We start from the raw sequence: 20,000 nt of genomic DNA, 5'->3' as shown, positions 1-20,000 counted from the left end.
TTACTCGGCAGCGAATGAACGGTGCTGCCGAGAACAGGTCAGTAATGAACACTGACTGCCGTGTTACATATTGAAGCCTGATAGCATGGTTTTGTGGAAGTTTAGAGTATAATTCTAAAAGATGTCACCGACAGTAGATGGAGTGATCGATTATTCAAACCTTTTGCCCAGTAACATCATCTTGGGTTGCTCCAGTGAAGCAATAAGTTTAATATTATGATTAGCAATTTATGAGTCGTTTTAGCATTAACGTAAAGTGTGATCTACAGTCCTATTTCTAGTGAGCCTCGCAGCAAATGAGTACAAATGTAATTAGTCTGAAGATTGATGCTAATGACTGAAGAGAAGGAATTTCCAGTGTGGAGCGTAACAATTATTCCACCGTGGAGAGCGAGGGAGGTACATCTTTGCTTTCCTAATTATACATGGATTCGTCCTCGGCTGCCGTGCTGGTACATGGTCACTGCTCTGGATCTATTCATTCTTGAGTTTTAGGAGACAATGTTATAACTATTTTTTTTCTTTTTTTTTTTTTTTGTTATTCAGTATAATGTTCATTGCCTCTACTTGTCTGTTTGTGTGATGATGACATTAATGTGTAGGTAATTTCCCGTGACACGCGTTAGAAGACTCCCTTAAAGTACAAAATTCCCGAGTGGATTTTGTAGAGAATAAAAATTAACATCCACTTCATCAAAGGACATGTGGTCTTTAATGCTTCAAGATTCTGTTTATTTATTTATTGTTTTCTCAAGGGACACGATTATTTTTTTTAGCATTTCATTGAAGAAAAGACGTTTCCATTCTAAATGCGAGAAGGAACTCCACAGTGTAAGCAATGTTTCATGCCTCAAGATTCATTGGTGCTTTTTTTACAGTGAAAAAAAAAAAAAAACAGACATTAAAACATCGCTGAAAATCCTGATAGCTTCTGTTAAAAATAGTCGAGATAAAACAACTCGGCGTTTGAAAGTACGGTACCAAGACGAAGCAACCCTGCACTACAAATATTTGAACCTTGACTTACCCGTCGACCACAAAAGTCGTTCGCTGCACTGCCACGAGCATCTGTATACCACACACACACACTGGAGATAAATGAATTCGCGGCAGCACGTTCCTGCGATACAGTGAATGCTTCCAGCGGGAGAAGGGTGCTCCGGTCAGCCAGCAGACGAAGCAGAAGCACAGGGACTCGGGTGATGCGAGGTGAGTTAGCGATAAATTCCTGTTATATCACCACTACCACCAGCACCACCACCATTGAGCCGAGCCATACTAGGAAAGGCCCACGTGGAAAGGAAGATTTGCGGTATGGGGCGTGGCAAGCAAAGAGTGATCACCAGGAACGAGAAATGGTGTCACCTCCATATTTTCTGCCCACCTTGAACAGTATGTAGTTAGAATCTGTCATTATTTTGTCTGCCTTAACAATGCAAGAGTTAACCAGCATCTTCATTCTTTCGTCCCTTTCACTATTAAACCCTGTTAGAACTCTCTTCCTGATTCTGCTTTGTTTATTTCACCTTCCCATGACTTAGACTATTCAGAAAGAAAGGGGAATTTCAACTCGCCTCCGAAATTTTGGTCGATACATTTGCGTTTCTTTTATATTTTCTTTGTAACGTTAAAGGTTGTTAAAGAGGGCAGTGAAGGCGGAGAATAGTCTTGAAGGTGCCCCAGAATTGCCAGATTTGATGTTATTATGGAGTGATTTTTAATGCAGTAGGGCGATCCAGGTTGTCATCTCAGTAGTAACAGGTCAGTAGGGCAGGGAGCAGGGGGGGGGCGGCGGATTACACTGAACTGCAACTTGCCACAGTGTTCGTATCAGTTTCTCTGGTTGTCTGAAGCTGCAGCAGATGACATCCTTTTCTTTGTCTATTAATTTTGTGGGTATGGGATTATTTTTATGTTTTATGTATATGTTTTCTTAAGTTTGTGTGAAAAAGAAAAAAAAAACACTTATCTACCATAATGTGATAGGTAAGTATGTTTTTTTTTGTTTTGTATCACTATCTTAGACTCAAAAACACATTAGTAAACAAATTCTTCCCTTTCCATTGACAATCTCTAAGAAAAAAATACTTCTCAAAATTTTGTACACGATAAGATTCTTCAAATAAACTAAGAAAGAGAGAGAGAGAGAGAGAGAGAGAGAGAGAGAGAGAGAGAGAGAGAGAGAGAGAGAGAGAGAGAGAGAGAGAGAGAGAGAGAGAGAGAGCTCCTTCTGTCTCTGTAAACTCTGTGTGTGTTATTCATATTGCGCTTCATGTCGTGTGTCTCTCAGTTTGTATGGAAATAAAAAAAAAAAAGAAACACGAAGAACGTATACCACTTGAATATTCAGCTTACTAGTATCTTTCTGGCGTCTGTAGAAGTAGCAAGTGATGCTTATAGATTTTCCCCCTGTTGTTTTCTTTGTTAGCGGTGTGTGTGTGTGTGTGTGTGTGTGTGTGTGTGTGTGTGTGTGTGTGTGTGTGTGTGTGTGTGTACTGAGTGGTGGATCTGTTGCGTTCCCTGCCGTGTATTCTTCAATTTACGATAAAAACAAAAGTTCAACACACACCCCGACGGTCGCATCCGGCTATGCTCAGGTTACCTCCACATCTTTTTCCAGATACGCATTAAACTCAAGTCTCTCTCTCTCTCTCTCTCTTTTACAGATATATGCCCTTTATTTACTGAAACACAGAGGAAATTACAGTATAGATTGCAGTTGCATAGACTATTCCTGCAAAGCACTAAAGAAAATACCATCAATTGTTATTATTACTTTTTTTTTTCATTTTCATTTGTCAAAGTGTATGGAATCTGTAGTTTTGTGCCATCTCTGTCTAAATGAATCTGATATAATATTCCTACCTCACAAATATACTTTTTTTTTTTTCGTGCAGCACATTGAAAATACGGCCAAGGCTCGAATTATTTGCAGAACTACATACAGTCTGCAGTTTCATTTCATCTTTTTTATGAATAGACCCAATAGAGGGAGCAAGTGTAATCTCTCCACCTTAGAAATATACAACCTGAATATCTTGAAATACGCTAAAAAGAAAAAATAAAATAAAATACTGCCGATATTGGAATGTTGGTATCCAAGATTAAAATCTGCTGTTTTATTCTATCACTGTTGATATATGTAAATATCATGAAGGAATAGCTTTTTTTTTTTTCCTGATGTGGAGTTTCATAAAAAAAATTTTCTCTCATTCCCTAACGTGTCATTTCCATCATTTCTCTATAAATATTCTTAAAGAAAACGTCAGATTTCGTAGACTCATGGTGCTTCGGGTGAATGACTGATATATATATATATATATATATATATATATATATATATATATATATATATATATATATATATATATATCAGTCATTCACCCGAAGCACCATATATATATATATATATATATATATATATATATATATATATATATATATATATATATATATATATATATATATATATATATATATATATATATATATATATATATATATATATATTCGATTCGATTCATTCCAGCCCCTTTATATTTTGAACAGCATTTCACAGCATTTTGAACTTCATCCTAGTGAGTCTCATGTTTCTGTGTTCAGGTCAACTGAAGGAGTTCCCGGCCATTCCAATTTTCCAGCCAATAGAATATCTGCAACGAAGCTAAATATTAAAACATTAAACTATTATGTTGTAGTAATATGGTACGAAAAAATAATTTCTTCCTCTTCCTCCTCCTCCTATTCATTTTCTTTCTCGTTATTACTTTTCTTACCTAGAGGATTAAACAAAGTAATTTTTCCGGCCGCTGAAGGTCAAATTTCTTAGGGTTCGTTCACCCGGAAGAGAGAAGACTTGAAAACCCCAGTTGAGTTCTGTGCCTCGCCTCCACCACGAGGGATAACAAAGGAGAAACAAATAACATAACAAGAAACACGTTGGCTCCCACGAGGCTGCCAGGTTGCTTACTTTCTCCACATTTGCTCGCCTCTCCTGCTATCTCTCATCTAACCGTCAATCTCTCTCTCTCTCTCTCTCTCTCTCTCTCTCTCTCTCTCTCTCTCTCTCTCTCTCTCTCTCTCTCTCTCTCTCTCTCTCTCTCTTGTTTCCTCCCTGTTCCTCTTCTTTCACCTTCTTTCCTTTCCTCTCTTTTATTTTACCACCAGCTCCTCTTCTCTTTTTATCCAACTTTTTCGCCCTTCTTTTTCCTCATCCATCTTATCTCCCCTCCTTTCTTTCTTTTAGGTTGCCTTCTCTTCTTCTCTTTTTTTTTATATATATTTTTTATCTTGTATATTCACCTTTATCCAGCTATCTCCTTTTTCTCTTCCCTTAGTCTTCTCCCTCTTCTCCATTCACCCTTCTCTCTATCCTTCTTTCTTCATCCTCTTCTCTTTTTCTCTCCTCTTTTCCCTTTTCCTCTATCTAATTTTTTTTTCATTCGTCTTTCGTCTATTTTAATTTCCCTTCCTCTCCTAATCCTCATGTCTTTCATTAAAATCCTCTCCATTCTTCTTTTTTTTTTTTTACGTCCAAGCTTCCCTTCCCTTCTTCCTCCATCCTCCCCTTTATCTCTTTTGTTCCCTAATTCAAACTCCTCTCCTTCACTTCCTTCATCCAACCTCTCCTCTATTTTTCTTCATCCAACTTCTTCTTGTTCTCCTTTTCCTTCATTCAGACTTCTCTACCCTTCTCTCTTTCATATGAACTTTTTTTTTCGACTTTTTATTTTCATCCTGCCTCATCTTTCTTCCTCTTCTCTTGTAACCAATTTCCCTTCTCTCAACCTTCTCTCCATGGCCTTCTGCTTTCTTATCTCCTTTCACGCTACCTTACCCTCCCTTGCTCTCCTCATACAAGCTCCTCGTGTTCCTCTTACACCCACTCATCCAGCCTCCAATTCCTTAATCTGAGATCTATCATTTTTCCCTCATCCAAACATTTCTTTCCTTTCTTAATCTGTAACCACTTCTCTATTTTCCCGATTTTTTTTATCTAGTCTTCTGTCCCCTTACTCTCTCCCCTCTCATTCTCCTCTCCTCTTCTTATCAAACTACTTCCCTCTTTAATTTTTACTCATTCCTCCCCTCTTCCCTCCTCTATTACTCGTCATCTTTCTCTTTGCTTTCTCCTACTTCTCTCCTCCTTGCCTTCCCTTCTCCCTTTCTCCATCTTCATTATTCTATGGCTTTCCTTTTTGCTTTGGGTTGAATATTGTAGTGTAACTGTTCAGTTGTCACAGGCGACCTCAGTTATGATGTTTTTTAGTTTTCTTTTATATTTTTTATTTCCTCCATAATTTTCATTGTCTTCCTTGTCACTGCGCTTCATAAGTGCCTCAGACGAGACTCACGTAGGAATGGTACGAAAAATTACTCGTGTGTGTGTGTGTGTGTGTGTGTGTGTGTGTGTGTGTGTGTGTGGGCGGGGATGGGGGGTGGGTGGAATTGATGTGCAGCCTTGTCAGTCACACCTAAACGCCGTACAACACCCAAGGGAATCTTCTAGGTCCCCTCCTCAGGTTGTTCGCTGGTGCTGTGCTGTGTGGTACTGTGTGGTGCTTTGTTGTGTTGTGTTGTGTTGTGTTGTGTTGTGTTGGGCAGGGAGGTGAAAGGTTTCGGTCTATACATGGCTGCTTCTTTGTCTGCCCGTCAGCTATTCAGTCCGTGTATTTATTTGTACTGCTATGTGTGTTTCTGTTTCTCTGTCTCCAGCTATCTATCTATCTGCCTTTCTGTTTATCTATCTATCTGTCTATCTGTTTATCTATCTATCTATCTGTTTATCTGTCTATCTCCTTGTATGTCTACCTGTCTATCTACCTGTCTGTTCATCTTTCTGTCTGTTAAGCAATGGATGAAATAATCACTCAATTACTCATTCAGTCTGTCTGTCTGTTTATCTGTCTATCTATCTGTCTGTCTGTCTGTCTGTCTGTCTGTCTGTCTGTCTGTCTGTCTGTCTGTCTGTCTGTCTGTCTGTCTGTCTGTCTGTCTATCTATCTGTCTGTCTGTCTGCCTGTCTGTCTATTTATCTGTCTACCTATCTATCTATTTAAGCATCGATGCTGTAGTCATCTAGTATTCATTTCAACTACTGATTTCCTTCACACTTCACTTCCCTTGCTAAATATCTCACACACACCACAATGCCCCTAAACACTTTCATCTAGGGCTCTGCTCCTCCTTGCTCAGCGCACCGTAAGCAGCCACGTCACTCCACAGGTTGCTCATATCACCTCCCTGGACTCTCTCCCTCCCTTGGCTGCGCTTCATCCCGCCAACATGGTTGACAGAGGAAGGCCACACTGTGTGATATTACATTTATGACATCTCTCGCTCCTGTTTTAGATTTTCACAAACCCTGCACGTGGTATGTATGTATGTATGTATAAGAAAGTTAACACTTTTTTTTTTTAAGAAACAAATGAATAAAAAATGCATAAATAAAATTAATAAATACATAAGCAATGATAAATAAAATACATAAATAAGTAAATAAAGAAGCATAAATAAATAAATTCTTCATTGAAAATAAAAATAACGAAAGTAAGTCATTGCAATAAGGTTTCTCGCTTTTTCGTTATTTTGCAAAACATTCGTTCACAGTCGATAACATGAATAACACAGGAGAAGACAGACATTACAACAAGCGTCTCCACTCCTCCAAGGATATTAAAGGAGAGGAAACCAATTCACTTACTCCCAATACAAGAAATGAAACCAAGACATTACACTCAAAACAACTGCTCCCAGAACGCGACGCTCCATACCAGCCTGAATACAATATAATATCTTTATGCAACAGATGGCTCAAAAAAAAAAAAGTGCCATTAAAAACCTGCCTGCGCTGATACTCCTACGTTTTCACCTTCAATGCCACATAACCTTAACCCTTTGACTGCCACTTGGTACACCTTTCCCTAGTTACCAATCACCCTCAGCCATCTTTACTTGTTCTACAGCCACATTCGATCTCTGTTCTAGGAAGGAATTGTAAAGTGTATTCTTTTTCATCTTTAACTTTCTTGTAGATACTTATAAAGACCACGCATTGCTTCTGGTGCTGCTAATTGTTTCCTGTTGCAGTGAAAGGATTAATTAACAGCTCATATGGTCTCTTTTTGTATATTTTGACCGGTGGAAAAGGAAAACCAGTGCAAGGCTTGAGTACTTTCTATTTCCGGACTAATTTCGTCGTAAAGGTTTTCCCAGTCTCAGGAAACCTTACAGCAAAACTAAACGGAAAATGAGATTATTCAGTCCTTCTCCTGGTTTCCATTTCCAATCCACCCATCAGTACGAGCCTGTCCCGTGTTCAGCAGTCATGTTTTCGTCATGTTGCTGCCAGTGCTGATGCCTTCTAGTAATGTTGTCTGCAGCCACCACCATCACCACAGCTTTTATGTAAATTCTATCTAAAACAAACTCCCCTCACGAGAATTCTTGCACGAAAAAGTCTCACAGGTTCATTCTCCTCATGACAAATTAATTTATTCTAACCTAATATAATTTAAACCAATTTCTCAGTGGGGTAATCACTTTCTGGGAGGGAAAAATTTACTCATGGGGACATTGGGATACACGCCACAGCAGCACTCGCCACGGCTCGTCCTGTCCCTCTGCATGCTCCCCTCTTCCTCTTTCTCTCCCTCTCTTTACCGGCTAATGGCCATCCTGTACACATTCTACCAACACACGAGTTCACTACTGCCTCCATTATCTTGCGTCTAACTTACGCACTGAGGAATTGTTGTAAAGCCGAGTGTCGTTTTTCTCTCTCTCTCCCTCCCTTCTCTTTCCAGGGTATTTTGGTTTGGTTTTATGATGCCTGTGGTTTGATAATCTGAAGTGGTGGGATATGATTTTGTTCCTGTGGCGCCAAAAATTGAAGAGTAAAGCATTCTTTTTCGTTCCCTTCACATTGCACACATCCAGATGAGAAAATTAAGTATGATGTTTCTAAAAGGTAAATACGTGAAAAAAAAATATATAGATAAATAAAAGTGCTAGAAAAAAAAAGTATCAAATAAATTCATCGTCCTTAAGAATCCTCCTTACATTTCGTTTGCGTTCTAATCGGAATAAAGTAACACTATGAATTTACTTAACAACTGTAATAACCCAGCACTTTTCCACGTCTTTTCATAGACGTCCAACCCTTCAGGAGGTAAACATTTCACGCAGGGAAGCCACAGAACGCATGACTTCTGATCTTTCTAAAATTTCAGATTGGGGCAGAGCAAACTTGGTATTGTTCAATGCCTCAAAAACTCAATTCCTCCATCTATCAACTCGACACAACCTTCCAGACAACTATCCCCTCTTCTTCAATGACACTCAACTGTCCCCCTCTTCTACACTGAACATCCTCGGTCTGTCCTTTACTTATAATCTGAACTGGAAACTTCACATCTCATCTCTAGCTAAAACAGCTTCTATGAAGTTTGGTGTTCTGAGACGTCTCCGCCAGTTTTTCTCACCCCCCCAGCTGCTAACTCTGTACAAGGGCCTTATCCGTCCATGTATCGCTACCTCATTGCAAGAGGGTCGTAACTCCAAATTCCTGATTTTTCAGGAGACGCATTTGAAAGTTGCTAAGTCCTATGAATTTGATCATGTTTCACAAAACAACAAAACTTACCATCTTTATTAGGTGAATATGGCTCCTCATTAGTATTAACTAAACAAAAGAACACTTTGTTCCTTTAGATGCATTTTATAGGGATTTTTATTTTTATTTTCTGACTTACGACGCTTTATCAATGAAAATTTAAAATTTTAGGTGTTGTAACTTATTTTAGGTCTTTTTTGACACAAAAAATACTACAAATGTATGATTCCAGTTTATTATAAAACTAAATATTCCTTACAAAAAGAACAGTATTTATCCATTCAGTAACAAAACAAATTGAAATAAATCATAAATGCTGTGTACCTATTCAGAAATATATTATACCATTATATTCTGTTGTTATTCTTCCAACAAAATGCATACCAAGAAAAAAAAGTAAAAAAAAAAAAAAAAAAAAGTTTTTTTTCTTTCAAATCAATTGGTTCAGCCACATAAAGCAAACAATTTCCTTCAAATTAATGAAATCTTTCAAATAGATAGGTTTAAATTACATGAAGCAAGTATTTCCTTTAAATTTTTGTTACCCTTGGCCGTAACTCAGTTATAAAAAAAAAATGAATGATAAGTATTACATCTTTGTGACCAATTAAGCATCAAAATTAGGTAATGTTGTTAAAAAAGTCCGAATAGGGACGTGGGATTAAGCCTTTTTCACAGAGTTCTTTAAGATCTTTTTTCTTATTTTCGCTTAGGGGAATTTTCTCTGAGTAACACTGCAAGAGATCTGTGGCAACCTTTGGTTTTCTGATCAATAGAACACGTTTGAATTCATCACTGTATGAATATTTCACTAAGACTGAGGCTGGACATTGCTTTTCAAACTTCATGACTTTGATTTCACTTAATCTTAAATCTTTGACATTGATTGCTCCCATTTGTGTAGTAAGAGACTTCACATTTTTAAAGTCATCATACTGCATTACGCGAACTTGGAACGGCTGGCCTGTTTTCTTTGCAGAGCGAATCGCAGTGACAAGGGTTTCAGGAACGAATATTGGTCCCCCTTTCTTCAGTCTCCTTATTTGTTTTTCAATCAGAGAATGCGCAGAGTCGCCTTCATTCTGTGTGTGGCCTTTTATCAGATATTTATGGGTGATTGACTTAACAGGCAAATTAGTGACAACATACAAATACAATGCAAGCATAAATTTGTTTTTTTGTTGCCCAGCACAGTTATCAGAATAGAAAATTATTTCAATGTTGTCTTCTCCTTGATTCTTATCACATAATTCTTTAATATAACTTAGGATGCAAGAGCCTATTTCATTCACTCCTCTATTACCATTTGTTTCATCCCAAAGAAAACAGTCACATTCATTAGTCTTGATATCATAAATTGTGAAATTTAGGACATTAAATTTTGATTTGTAATAGAAGGTGGATACATCACCTTGTGGAAGTTGCAGTACGGCTTGTAGATCATACACAGCAACTATAGCATTTCCTTCAGTTTTATCTTGCTTCTTCTCTTCCCTTGAAAGTACCTTTTCACATTGATGTGTGTCATACTTTTCTTTTAAGTTTTCCTTAGCTTCCCCATCTGCATTATTGAACAACACACACAAGTCACACTGATCTTTCTTAGGAGCAAAGAAAGCGATATTGTACTCATTCTGAAAAATATTGTAGAACATTGAGTAAGTTGCATAGGGCTTCTTCTTATCTTTACATTCTTGGACATAATCCCTATGAATGTCTGCCAGGCTTCGAGACCCACAAATGTATTCCCTAGCTGTCCGTGCCCTGGTGTAGTGACTTTCGATTCTAGGAATTCCTTCTATGTGAGCTCTAACTCCTTCTTTGATTTGTGGATCAAGCGTAGGATGGTTTTTATGTTTTCCTCTGTTATCTACTTCAGACACCAATCCTGCTGCTCTCTTCTGTTTAGTTAATGCTGTCCTAGTAACCCTATCATTTATGTCAAGAGTATTGAGGAAAAATGTTTTGCAGACTCTTGTTAATGTACCATCAACTGGGAAGGAATACCAAATGTTGTTTCCCCTTGGTCCACGCTGTCTTTTTTCCCTTATGCATCTGTAAATTGGCTTTACTTCCTTTGTACATTTTGCTATGTATTCTCTTTGAAGGTCAATATCCCCTAGGTTCCAGTATGATTCAAAAATGTGTTGTCTTTGATCATGAGATATGTTACTGGTGCACTTCATCCTGCAAGTTTCTTTACAAGGTGGTTTGATTTTCCGCGCCTCTTTCTGTTTCTTTGCAGCCGATTCATAAGCAAGTCCCATGTTTCTCCTCTTTTTATTCATATTCCGTTTCCACTCACTCTGCTTCAGTTTTCGTTTCTTTGTTTTTTGGGGGCTAACTAATTCACTGGTACTCATTTCCACATTGTTGATTTTCACTCTTCCTTCTATAGCAGTTAATTCTACATTTTCCCCCATAACTTCTTCATTTCCATCCTGTATTCCATTATTTCCAGCTGCTGTATCTTCTTGTTCACATTGCTTTTCTTTTCCATTCGGTTTTACAGCTTTACTCAATCCTGCATAAATCCAATTCCCATCCATCCCATTTTAGAATGTATTTCCTGGCCTGGCAGGGGCCAATCCGGGCCCTGTTCCTAGACTGGCAGTGGCCAGTCTAGGCTATTCCCTACTCCAAGACTGTTTGGAGCCAGACCATGCTATAAGCCCCACACTCTTAACCATTACAAAGGAAGGCATCACTCACCTGATACCGATCCGTCTTTCTCACTAGCCTGTTCCAATTTTGTTCTTCTTTGCAATGCCATTTGCACACATTTCAATCCACGGGACATCATTAATTAATCATGAGTAAATTCTGAAAAGCAATGTAGTAATTGAAAATGACTGCAATGTTTTGTATCTAAACTGACATTTGTTATGTTACAACAAGGACAATTGCGTTTTTGATAAGACATTTTTCTGCAACACAGCTGCAATTCATTGTAAGATATTGTTACTAAATTGGTGGTTTTGGTGGTTTTGTAGTTAAAGAGACGCAAGTCATATTATATCAAGTGTTTTCTCGGACTTTTTGTTCAATATTGTCACATTTTGTTTTACCACACACTTTTCTATTAAAATTTTTGTACAAGAAAGACACAATTTGATTTATCACGTCAAGTCACTTTAAGAAATTATTATTTTTCACTGCTAGAAAGCCTTAACTAGAAATAGAACACCACTTGTGTGCTCTCACTTTAGTTGTAAAAGAGTCGTAAAACCTACTTACAACAGTCATGAACAAAATTCGAGAGATGTTACCTCAACGACTGCCATAGTAACACTGACTACGACACTGTTGCCACAACCCTCAGAGATATTTTGATGTTCACTAAAAATCTTCTTAGTGCCATCTCTCGGCCGCTAATTCACCTAGATTTACGACTCTTTTACCAAAAGATGCAGAATCAATTCGGCAATCTTGTACACCATATAACTCAAAACTAGCAAATTTGGAGTTACGACCCTCTTGCAATGAGGTAGCGGTATGGAGTATGCTTCACATGTCTGGGGGAGTTCCACTCATACTGCTCTTCTAGACAGGGTGGAATCAAAAGCTTTTCGTCTCATCAACTCCTCTCCTCTAACTGACTGTCTTCAGCCTCTCTCTCACCGCCGTAATGTTGCATATCTAGCTGTCTTCTACCGCTATTTTCATGCTAACTGCTCTTCTGATCTTGCTAACTGCAAGCCTCCCCTCCTCCCGCGGCCTCACTGCACAAGACTTTCTTCTTTCTCTCACCCCTATTCTGTCCACCTCTCTAACGCAAGAGTTAACCAGTATTCTCAATCATTCATCCCTTTCTCTGGTAAACTCTGGAACTCCCTGCCTGCTTCTGTATTTCTACCTTCCTATGACTTGAATTCCTTCAAGAGGGAGGTATCAAGACACTTATTCATCAATTTTTGACCAATGCTTTGACCCTTTTATGGGACTGGCATTTCAGTGGGCATATATTTTTATTGGATTTTTGTTGCCCTTGGCCAGTGTCCTTCCTACATAAAAAAAAAAAGATAAACTTCTGATACTGAGAGAGAGAGAGAGAGAGAGAGAGAGAGAGAGAGAGAGAGAGAGAGAGAGAGAGAGAGAGAGAGAGAGATACGGCCGGGCATGCAGATGGTGAACCGAAGTCATGCGCATTAATCTCTCTCTCTCTCTCTCTCTCTCTCTCTCTCTCTCTCTCTCTCTCTGAATACATATACACACTGAGGGGTTCGTGGTCTCAGGACAGGCAGCGGGCGGGGCTTCGAAGCACATGAATCGGCTTCAAATTGGATGGTTCGCTCGAGGGGGGATTGGGAGGAGGAATCTTGGGAAGGTAAACACGGTGGGATTTGTGGAGGGAAGAGTGGGGGGGGGGGCGGGGAAGGATGAAAGGAAGGAGGGAGGGAGGAAAGGAGAGAGGGAGGGAGAGAGGGGGATTGTCGGAAGGGGTGCTGTGAGTGGTAGTAGAAATGTGATATTGGACAGAGAGAGAGAGAGAGAGAGAGAGAGAGAGAGAGGAGAGAGAGATGAGAGAGAGAGAGAGAGAGTCTGTGTCCGTTTATGTGAGTGTGTACAACGACTAACACACTTTACCCAATTAGGCAATGTACACACACACACACACACACACACACACACACACACACACACACACACACACACACACACACACACACACACATACACAGACACACACACACACTCACCTCCTTGCGGGAAGAACTGAGAGTAGATGCCCTTAAAAGTGTCCTCGCTGACGATGCCGTTTGGACATTCCTGTAACGAGTGAATTGGGTGATTAGAGAGAGAGAGAGAGAGAGAGAGAGAGAGAGAGAGAGAGAGAGAGAGAGAGAGAGAGAGAGAGAGAGAGAGAGAGACTAATTTAAGCCAGATACGCAGACATAATAGACAAGAATAAAATTTATATCCATGATTACGTTAATTTGTATAGACTATTACTGTTATTGTCAGGATTTATATTTACGTCATAACTTCATTTTTCTGAATAATTTTATTGTTTTTTTTTTTTCTTTTCAGTCTACTTCATTTTTCTGTCTGTTTAACTCACTGTCTGTCTGTCTGTCTGTGTCAATTTGCTGCTGTGTTCCTCTACTTGTTTGTTTGTCCGTCTGTTTGTACGTCTGTCTGTTTGCATTTCCTCGTTTCCTCTTTACTTCTCTGGTTACATTACCCCTTTCCCTCCCTCCCTGCTTCCCTCCCTGTCTCCCTCCCTCCCTGCCTCCTCTCTCCAAGTAACCCAAGTCTTCTTGTCTCATTAATTCTCCACCTGCCTCCCTCCAATCCTCTCTCTCTCTCTCTCTCTCTCTCTCTCTCTCTCTCTCTCTCTCTCTCTCTCTCTCTCTCTCTCTGGAACTTTCACTGCAAGAAGCTATTTTATGTTATCTTGCTCGACGCACCTGCAGAACACTAAGCTATTGTTGTTTTATGATGAAATACCAGTTTTTGCTGTTTTTTTTTTTTCATCCGTGTTTCTTTGTGTTTCCTTGGTATATAATTTCTTTCACTATCATTTGCTGCTGAGCATCTACGTGTTTCCATTGCCTAGTATCACCAATCACTAGCACCGGCATCTCGTACATATTAGGTAAAGTATGATGCTGGATAATATGAAAGCAAAACAAAGGACAAATTGACTGACGGATGAAATATATAAATGATCGTGTGAGGCGATATTCAGAAAAGTATTAGTAGTATTAGTTGCAGTACTAGAAACGATTTTTTTTTTTGTTTTTTTTTTTAAAAGTTTCGTTGATAATAGTATGCTGAAATTGAACGGTTTTATAGAATGTCTTTTTTCGTGTTGCTATCTTTTGTTATCTCTATATTTGCTTTACCCATTATCCCCCCCCCTCTCTCTCTCTCATCTCTCTCTCTCTCTCTCTCTCTCTCTCTCTCTCTCTCTCTCTCTCTCTCTCTATTCATCTATCTATCTATCTATCTATCTATCTATGTCGCAGTTTGTAGGAGAGTATATTGATAATTAGTGAGTTTTATTTTATACCAAAGAAGTTTAGATGAACTTCAATAAATTAGTCCATAAGTTAGGTGATAAGTTAGATGAGTCAATTTTCAGTCCGATAAAAAGTATCCTGATTGAAAATGACGTTTTGAGAAGAAATGCCAGTTTAGAAAAGAAAATGCACCAATGAAAAAGAAAAATATGGCATGACATGAGTAATCGTCGACTTGATAAATAAAGAGGATCAGGTCTTTCAGAGAGAGAGAGAGAGAGAGAGAGAGAGAGAGAGAGAGAGAGAGAGAGAGAGAGAGAGAGAGAGAGAGAGAGGGAGGGGGGAGGAAGAAACAGCTGAAATCTCTCCACGTGCAATGGTTGTGTGGTCGTGGAGGGAGGGAGAGAGGAGGGGAGTAAGCAAGAAGTGGAGCAAGGGAAGCAGAAAATAAAGGAGTGGATGGGGGAAGGGAGGGATCGGCAAAGAAGGTAAGGAAAGAAGTGTGGAGGAAAGAAAGCAATGGAAGAAGGAAGCAATGTAAGAAAGGAGTGGATGAATGGATAGACTGATTAAAGGAGGTAGGGGTGAAGGGTGTGCGAAGAAGGTTGCGGAGAGAGAGAGAGAGAGAGAGAGAGAGAGAGAGAGAGAGAGAGAGAGAGAGAGAGAGAGAGAGAGAGAGAGAGAGAGAGAGAGAGAGTTATATAAGCGTTAAACTCTACACCCTTTGAATGGTTCGTGGTAAGGATTGGTTGTCCCCCCTTTCTAGGTTTCTTTCCCTTGGACACTTGAGTAAAAGCTTTTGCTCTGGGCACAATAGATCATATCCTACACCTGAACATGCTCACAACACAGCTTAGAACAGGACAGCTTTAAGCGAATACTATTTTGTGTTACACCTCTACAATAATTCTTTCTTCTCCCGAGACTCGACATTCTAATTACTAATGGAATACTGGCGTCCTTTCCCCCACTGCCTTTCCGTAACTCCATAAAGGAACACGAACGAACAACACAAATGAAGGGCGAGTAACAGTGGATGTTTTAGTCTTTATGTTGCTCTTTGTGATGAGCTACACTCCCTAAGTTAAAAGAGATACACGATAGTAAAGGAGAAAGCTGCAAATCATGAATAAATTAATACATTTATTTGTAAAAGCCATTATAATGATAATAACAATAATAATAATAATAGTAATAATAATAATAATGATAATAATAATAATAATAATAATAATAAGAAGAAGAAGAAGAAGAAAAAGAAGAAAAAGAAGAAAAAGAAAAAGAAGAAAAAGAAAAGAAAAGTAGTAGTTAGTATTAGTTGCAGTACTAGTAGAAGTAGTAATAGTAATAATAATAATAATAGCAGCAGTAGTAGTAGTAATCATGATAATAATAATAATAATAATAATAATAATAATAATAATAATAATAATAATAATAATAATAATAATAATAGTGTAATAATAATAATAATACTAATAGTAATAATAATAATAATAATAATAATGATAATGATAGGCATACAGTCTTTTAAGTACACACGATTCCGTCAAGCTTGTTTTCCTTACTTATCGCAACATACTTTGTCGGAATTCATACAGAGCCACAAATAAGTCACGAGAGGCGGAAGGCAATGCGTGTAGCCTCGAGAATATCAAAGGTAAATACGCCGCCTCTTCAGTACAAACTCTTCCTACAAATTTTTCCCTTCTTTTTTTTCATTTCAATATATTTCACGTGAGGATTCATACACAACAAAAATAAGTTATGAGTGGCGGGAGTCTTAAATGTATCCCTCGCCCCACGTGAGTCTCGGAGTATTCCCTTTTATGTACGAGTAAATGTATCACGAAAACTTACGATCTATAAAATCCAACCTCGTCCACCACTCCGAGTGTTGCAAGCGGCGGCCACGCATTGCTCTTACACACCGCACCGCACGCAGGGCCGAGGTAAGGATAAGAATTCCACCTCCTGCATTTCTTTACTCCTTTGGGACGGGAAAGAAAAGGCGGTAAATCTTAGCAGGTGAATCCCGTGTCTGGCTGGCTCAGTAAAAATGTAATACGGTGTCTGTGTCTGAGTAAAATTACTGGATTTTTGAGATTAAATGAATGTGAGGCGCATTTCACTGCACGAGATTCTGCACTTATAACTTTTCAGCTCCGAGCTTCAGTCCAATGGCTGCTTTGTTTCTGACTCCGTGAAAGTAATACGGAGGTGGTGCGTCTGTGTGTGTCTGTGTATGAAATTAGTGAGTTTCTGAGGCTAAATGAATGTGGGGCGCGTTTCGTTGCACCAGAGTCCGCCTTTACAACTTTTTTTTTCTATTTGGTTCTGTCCGTGCTTCACTTTACTGGCAGTTTGGTGCGTGTGGGATGGCTCGGCGCTAAGACAATACCTGGCCCAGCGTGCGTCACCTGCCCAGGTTGGCTCGGTAATTAAGGGAGAAAGATGCCTTGCCATTAATCGTAAACACCTGTGATATTAAGCCTCCCACACCTGGCTAACGGCTACACACATGTATTACTTGTAGGAGAAGGGGAGCTCTCTGTCTCAATCCTTCTGTCTGTCTGTCTGTCTGTCTGTCTGTCTTTCTGTCTGTCTGTCTGTCTGTCTGTCTGTCTGTCTGTCTGTCTGTCTGTCTGTCTGTCTCTCTCTCTCTCTCTCTCTCTCTCTCTCTCTCTCTCTCTCTCTCTCTCTCTCTCTCTCTCTCTCTCTCTCTCTCTCTCTCCACAACCTTCTTCCCACACTCTTCTCCGTACGCTCCTTAACATTCCATCCATGCATCCACTCCTTTCCTACGCTACTTCCTCACTCAATCTCTTCCTTCCATCCGTCCTTCCTTCCTTTCCTTCCAACCATCCTTTCCTTCTTTCTTTTTCTGCCTCCTCCTCCTCCTCCTCCTCCTCCTCCTCCTCCTCCTCCTCCTCCTCCTCCTCCTCCTCCTCCTCCTCCTCCTTCTCCATCCACTTATTTATCCCTGCTTCTCTTGCTCCACTTCTTCCTTACTCCCTCTCTCCCTCCCTCTCTCCTTCCCTCTCTCTCCCTCTCTCTCTCCCTCTCTCTCTTCCTCCGCGACCACACAACCATTACACGTGAAGAGATCTCAGCTGCTCCTTCTTTACCCCTCCCACCCCTTTCCCTCTCTCTCTCTCTCTCTCTCTCTCTCTCTCTCTCTCTCTCTCTCTCTCTCTCTCTCTCTCTCTCTCTCTCTCTCTCTCTCTCTCTCTCTCTCTCTCTCTCTCTCTCTCCAGGTGAAAGGGTGAGCAATGAAAGCCAGGTAAGGACAGGTGGCCTCATTCGACCTTTAAATCGTTCAGGACAAATATACTCCCACTCCTTATTCCTCTTTTTCATCTCTGTTGCTCGTTTCGAAACCCACAGCCTGCTAATGAGGGAATGAGGGGAGGGAAGAAAAGACGACGAAAGGAGAGGGAGAGGGGGAGAAAGAGAAACTCGACTATAGAGGTTAAAACGATGAATAAGAGGAGCAGGAGGAGTAGGTTTATGAAGGAGAGGGAGAGAGGATGAGGGCAATAAAGGGGGATTAAGAGAGAGATGTGAAGACGTGATTTGAACGCCTGAGAAAGGAGGAGGTGGGGAAGAAGAGGAGGAATGGGAGGAGGGAAGTCAGAGGTGGTAAAGGTTGTAAATAAGGGAAATTTGAATTGATGGAGGTATTCAAATGTTTTTATGGGTCAGAGAGAGAGAGAGAGAGAGAGAGAGAGAGAGAGAGAGAGAGAGAGAGAGAGAGAGAGAGAGAGAGAGAGAGAGAGAGAGAGAGAGAGAGTAATAATTAGAAATACCATCCTTTATCTTTCACATTCCCAAAGTAGAGTAAAAAAAAACAAAATTCCACGAAACGACTGATAGAAACTAGAGAAAAAGGAGGGATAAAAAGAAATACAAAAAAAACATGAAGGTAGAAATGGAAGAACGATAGAAAGAACAAGGCACAAAAAAAAAATATGGTACGAGAAAACACTGTATGCAACAAAATGAAAACCTGAACACACACACACAAAAAAAAAAAAAAATGGAAAGAGAAGAGTAAGAACACACATATATGGATTCTTCTTCGTGTGTGTGTGTGTGTGTGTGTGTGTGTGTGTGTGTGTGTGTGTGTGTGTGAAGGAATTCTGCGACTGAAACTAGATTGTTCACGTGAATTCTAGAACTTGGGGCAATTATGGGAGGCTTGCGGCACAGAAAGGGAAGAGAAAGGGAAGGGGAATGGAATCTGGAGGAACAAATCGTTTAAGGTGTGTGGGAGGAGGTGTGTGGGAGACTAGAAGGGAGAAGAGAGAAGAGGAGGGTGGAGAAGAAAAGGGAGAAAATAGGATGAAAATAGAAGTAATGGGTAGGGAATAAGTAGCCGTTTGGGGAAATGGTGACTTAGTACTCAGTTATGATGAAATGGCTGGAAATTAACTTATAAACACTCATCATCACCATTGTTATTATTGTTTTTATTATTATTATTATTATTATTATTATTATTATTATTATTATTATTATTATTATTATTATTATTATTATTATTATTATTATTATTATTATCGTCATCATCAAAAGCATTATTATTCTAGCATACTCTCTCTCTCTCTCTCTCTCTCTCTCTCTCTCTCTCTCTCTCTCTCTCTCTCTCTCTCTCTCTCTCTCTCTCTCTCTCTCTCTCTCTCATGCTCGCCTTTTCTCTCTTTTCCCAATTTTTATATCTTTTTTCATTGTCACTTTTTCTTTTTGTTTACATCTTTCTCTCCTTTCTTTTGTCCTCTTATCGTTCTTTTTTTATATTATTGATTTTCAGGTGCTCTAATCTATAGTGTAAATATTCCTGTTTTGTGTAATTTTTCTCTTTGTGGTGTGTGTGTGTGTGTGTGTGTGTGTGTGTGTGTGTGTGTGTGTGTGTGTGTGTGTGTGTGTGTGTGTGTCTGTTTTCGTTCTGTCTGTTTTTTTATGTGCCTGTCTGTTCGTCTCTCCGCTTGCCTGACTGTCTTTTTGTCGCTTTCTTCCTCAGTGTGTGTGTGTGTGTGTGTGTGTGTGAATGTCTGGCTGTCTGTTTTCCTGTCTGTCAGTCTGTCTGTCTCTCTGTTCGTGCCCTTATGTTTATCTATATATCTCTTTATCCCTGTACTTGCATATCTTTTTATTTACCAATGTCTACCTAAGTATATATCTGTCTTTTTGTCTGCTTATCTGCCTGCCTGTTTGCCTGCGTGTCTGTCAGTGTCCGTCAGCGTCCGTCAGTCTCTTTCAGTGTGTAGCTAAATGTGTGCCCGTCCGCCTGTCAGTCTGTGTGTCCGTGCAGTCCCTCGCCACCTCTTGGGACGCTTGACAAGGGTAAAGTACGTTATTCCTCACCCTTATTGCTCACCACGCGCTAGATCTCCTCTCTCTCTCTCTCTCTCTCTCTC

General features: G+C 39.6%; 1 protein-coding gene and 1 long non-coding RNA gene across 3 annotated transcripts in view; both read right to left on the bottom strand.

Moving 5' to 3' along the window:
- The window catches only part of LOC135113866 (Kv channel-interacting protein 4-like), a 125,675-nt gene that overhangs the window by 59,173 nt on the left and 46,502 nt on the right, over positions 1-20,000 (bottom strand). For both annotated transcript variants that reach the window (XM_064029490.1, XM_064029495.1), the window contains exon 4: positions 13,315-13,384. In XM_064029490.1, coding sequence (XP_063885560.1) covers positions 13,315-13,384 — 70 coding nt within the window. The remainder of the gene's footprint in view (positions 1-13,314; positions 13,385-20,000) is intronic.
- LOC135113905 (uncharacterized) lies at positions 8,836-12,088 on the bottom strand. The gene is made up of 2 exons (XR_010275111.1): positions 11,852-12,088; positions 8,836-11,437 (listed from the first exon to the last, which is right to left on the bottom strand). It is a non-coding gene; the product is annotated as an uncharacterized LOC135113905 (long non-coding RNA).

The sequence above is a fragment of the Scylla paramamosain genome, chromosome 2 (assembly GCF_035594125.1).
Source record: "Scylla paramamosain isolate STU-SP2022 chromosome 2, ASM3559412v1, whole genome shotgun sequence".
Taxonomy (NCBI): domain Eukaryota; kingdom Metazoa; phylum Arthropoda; class Malacostraca; order Decapoda; family Portunidae; genus Scylla; species Scylla paramamosain.
This window is presented reverse-complemented; position numbering and strand designations above follow the sequence as displayed.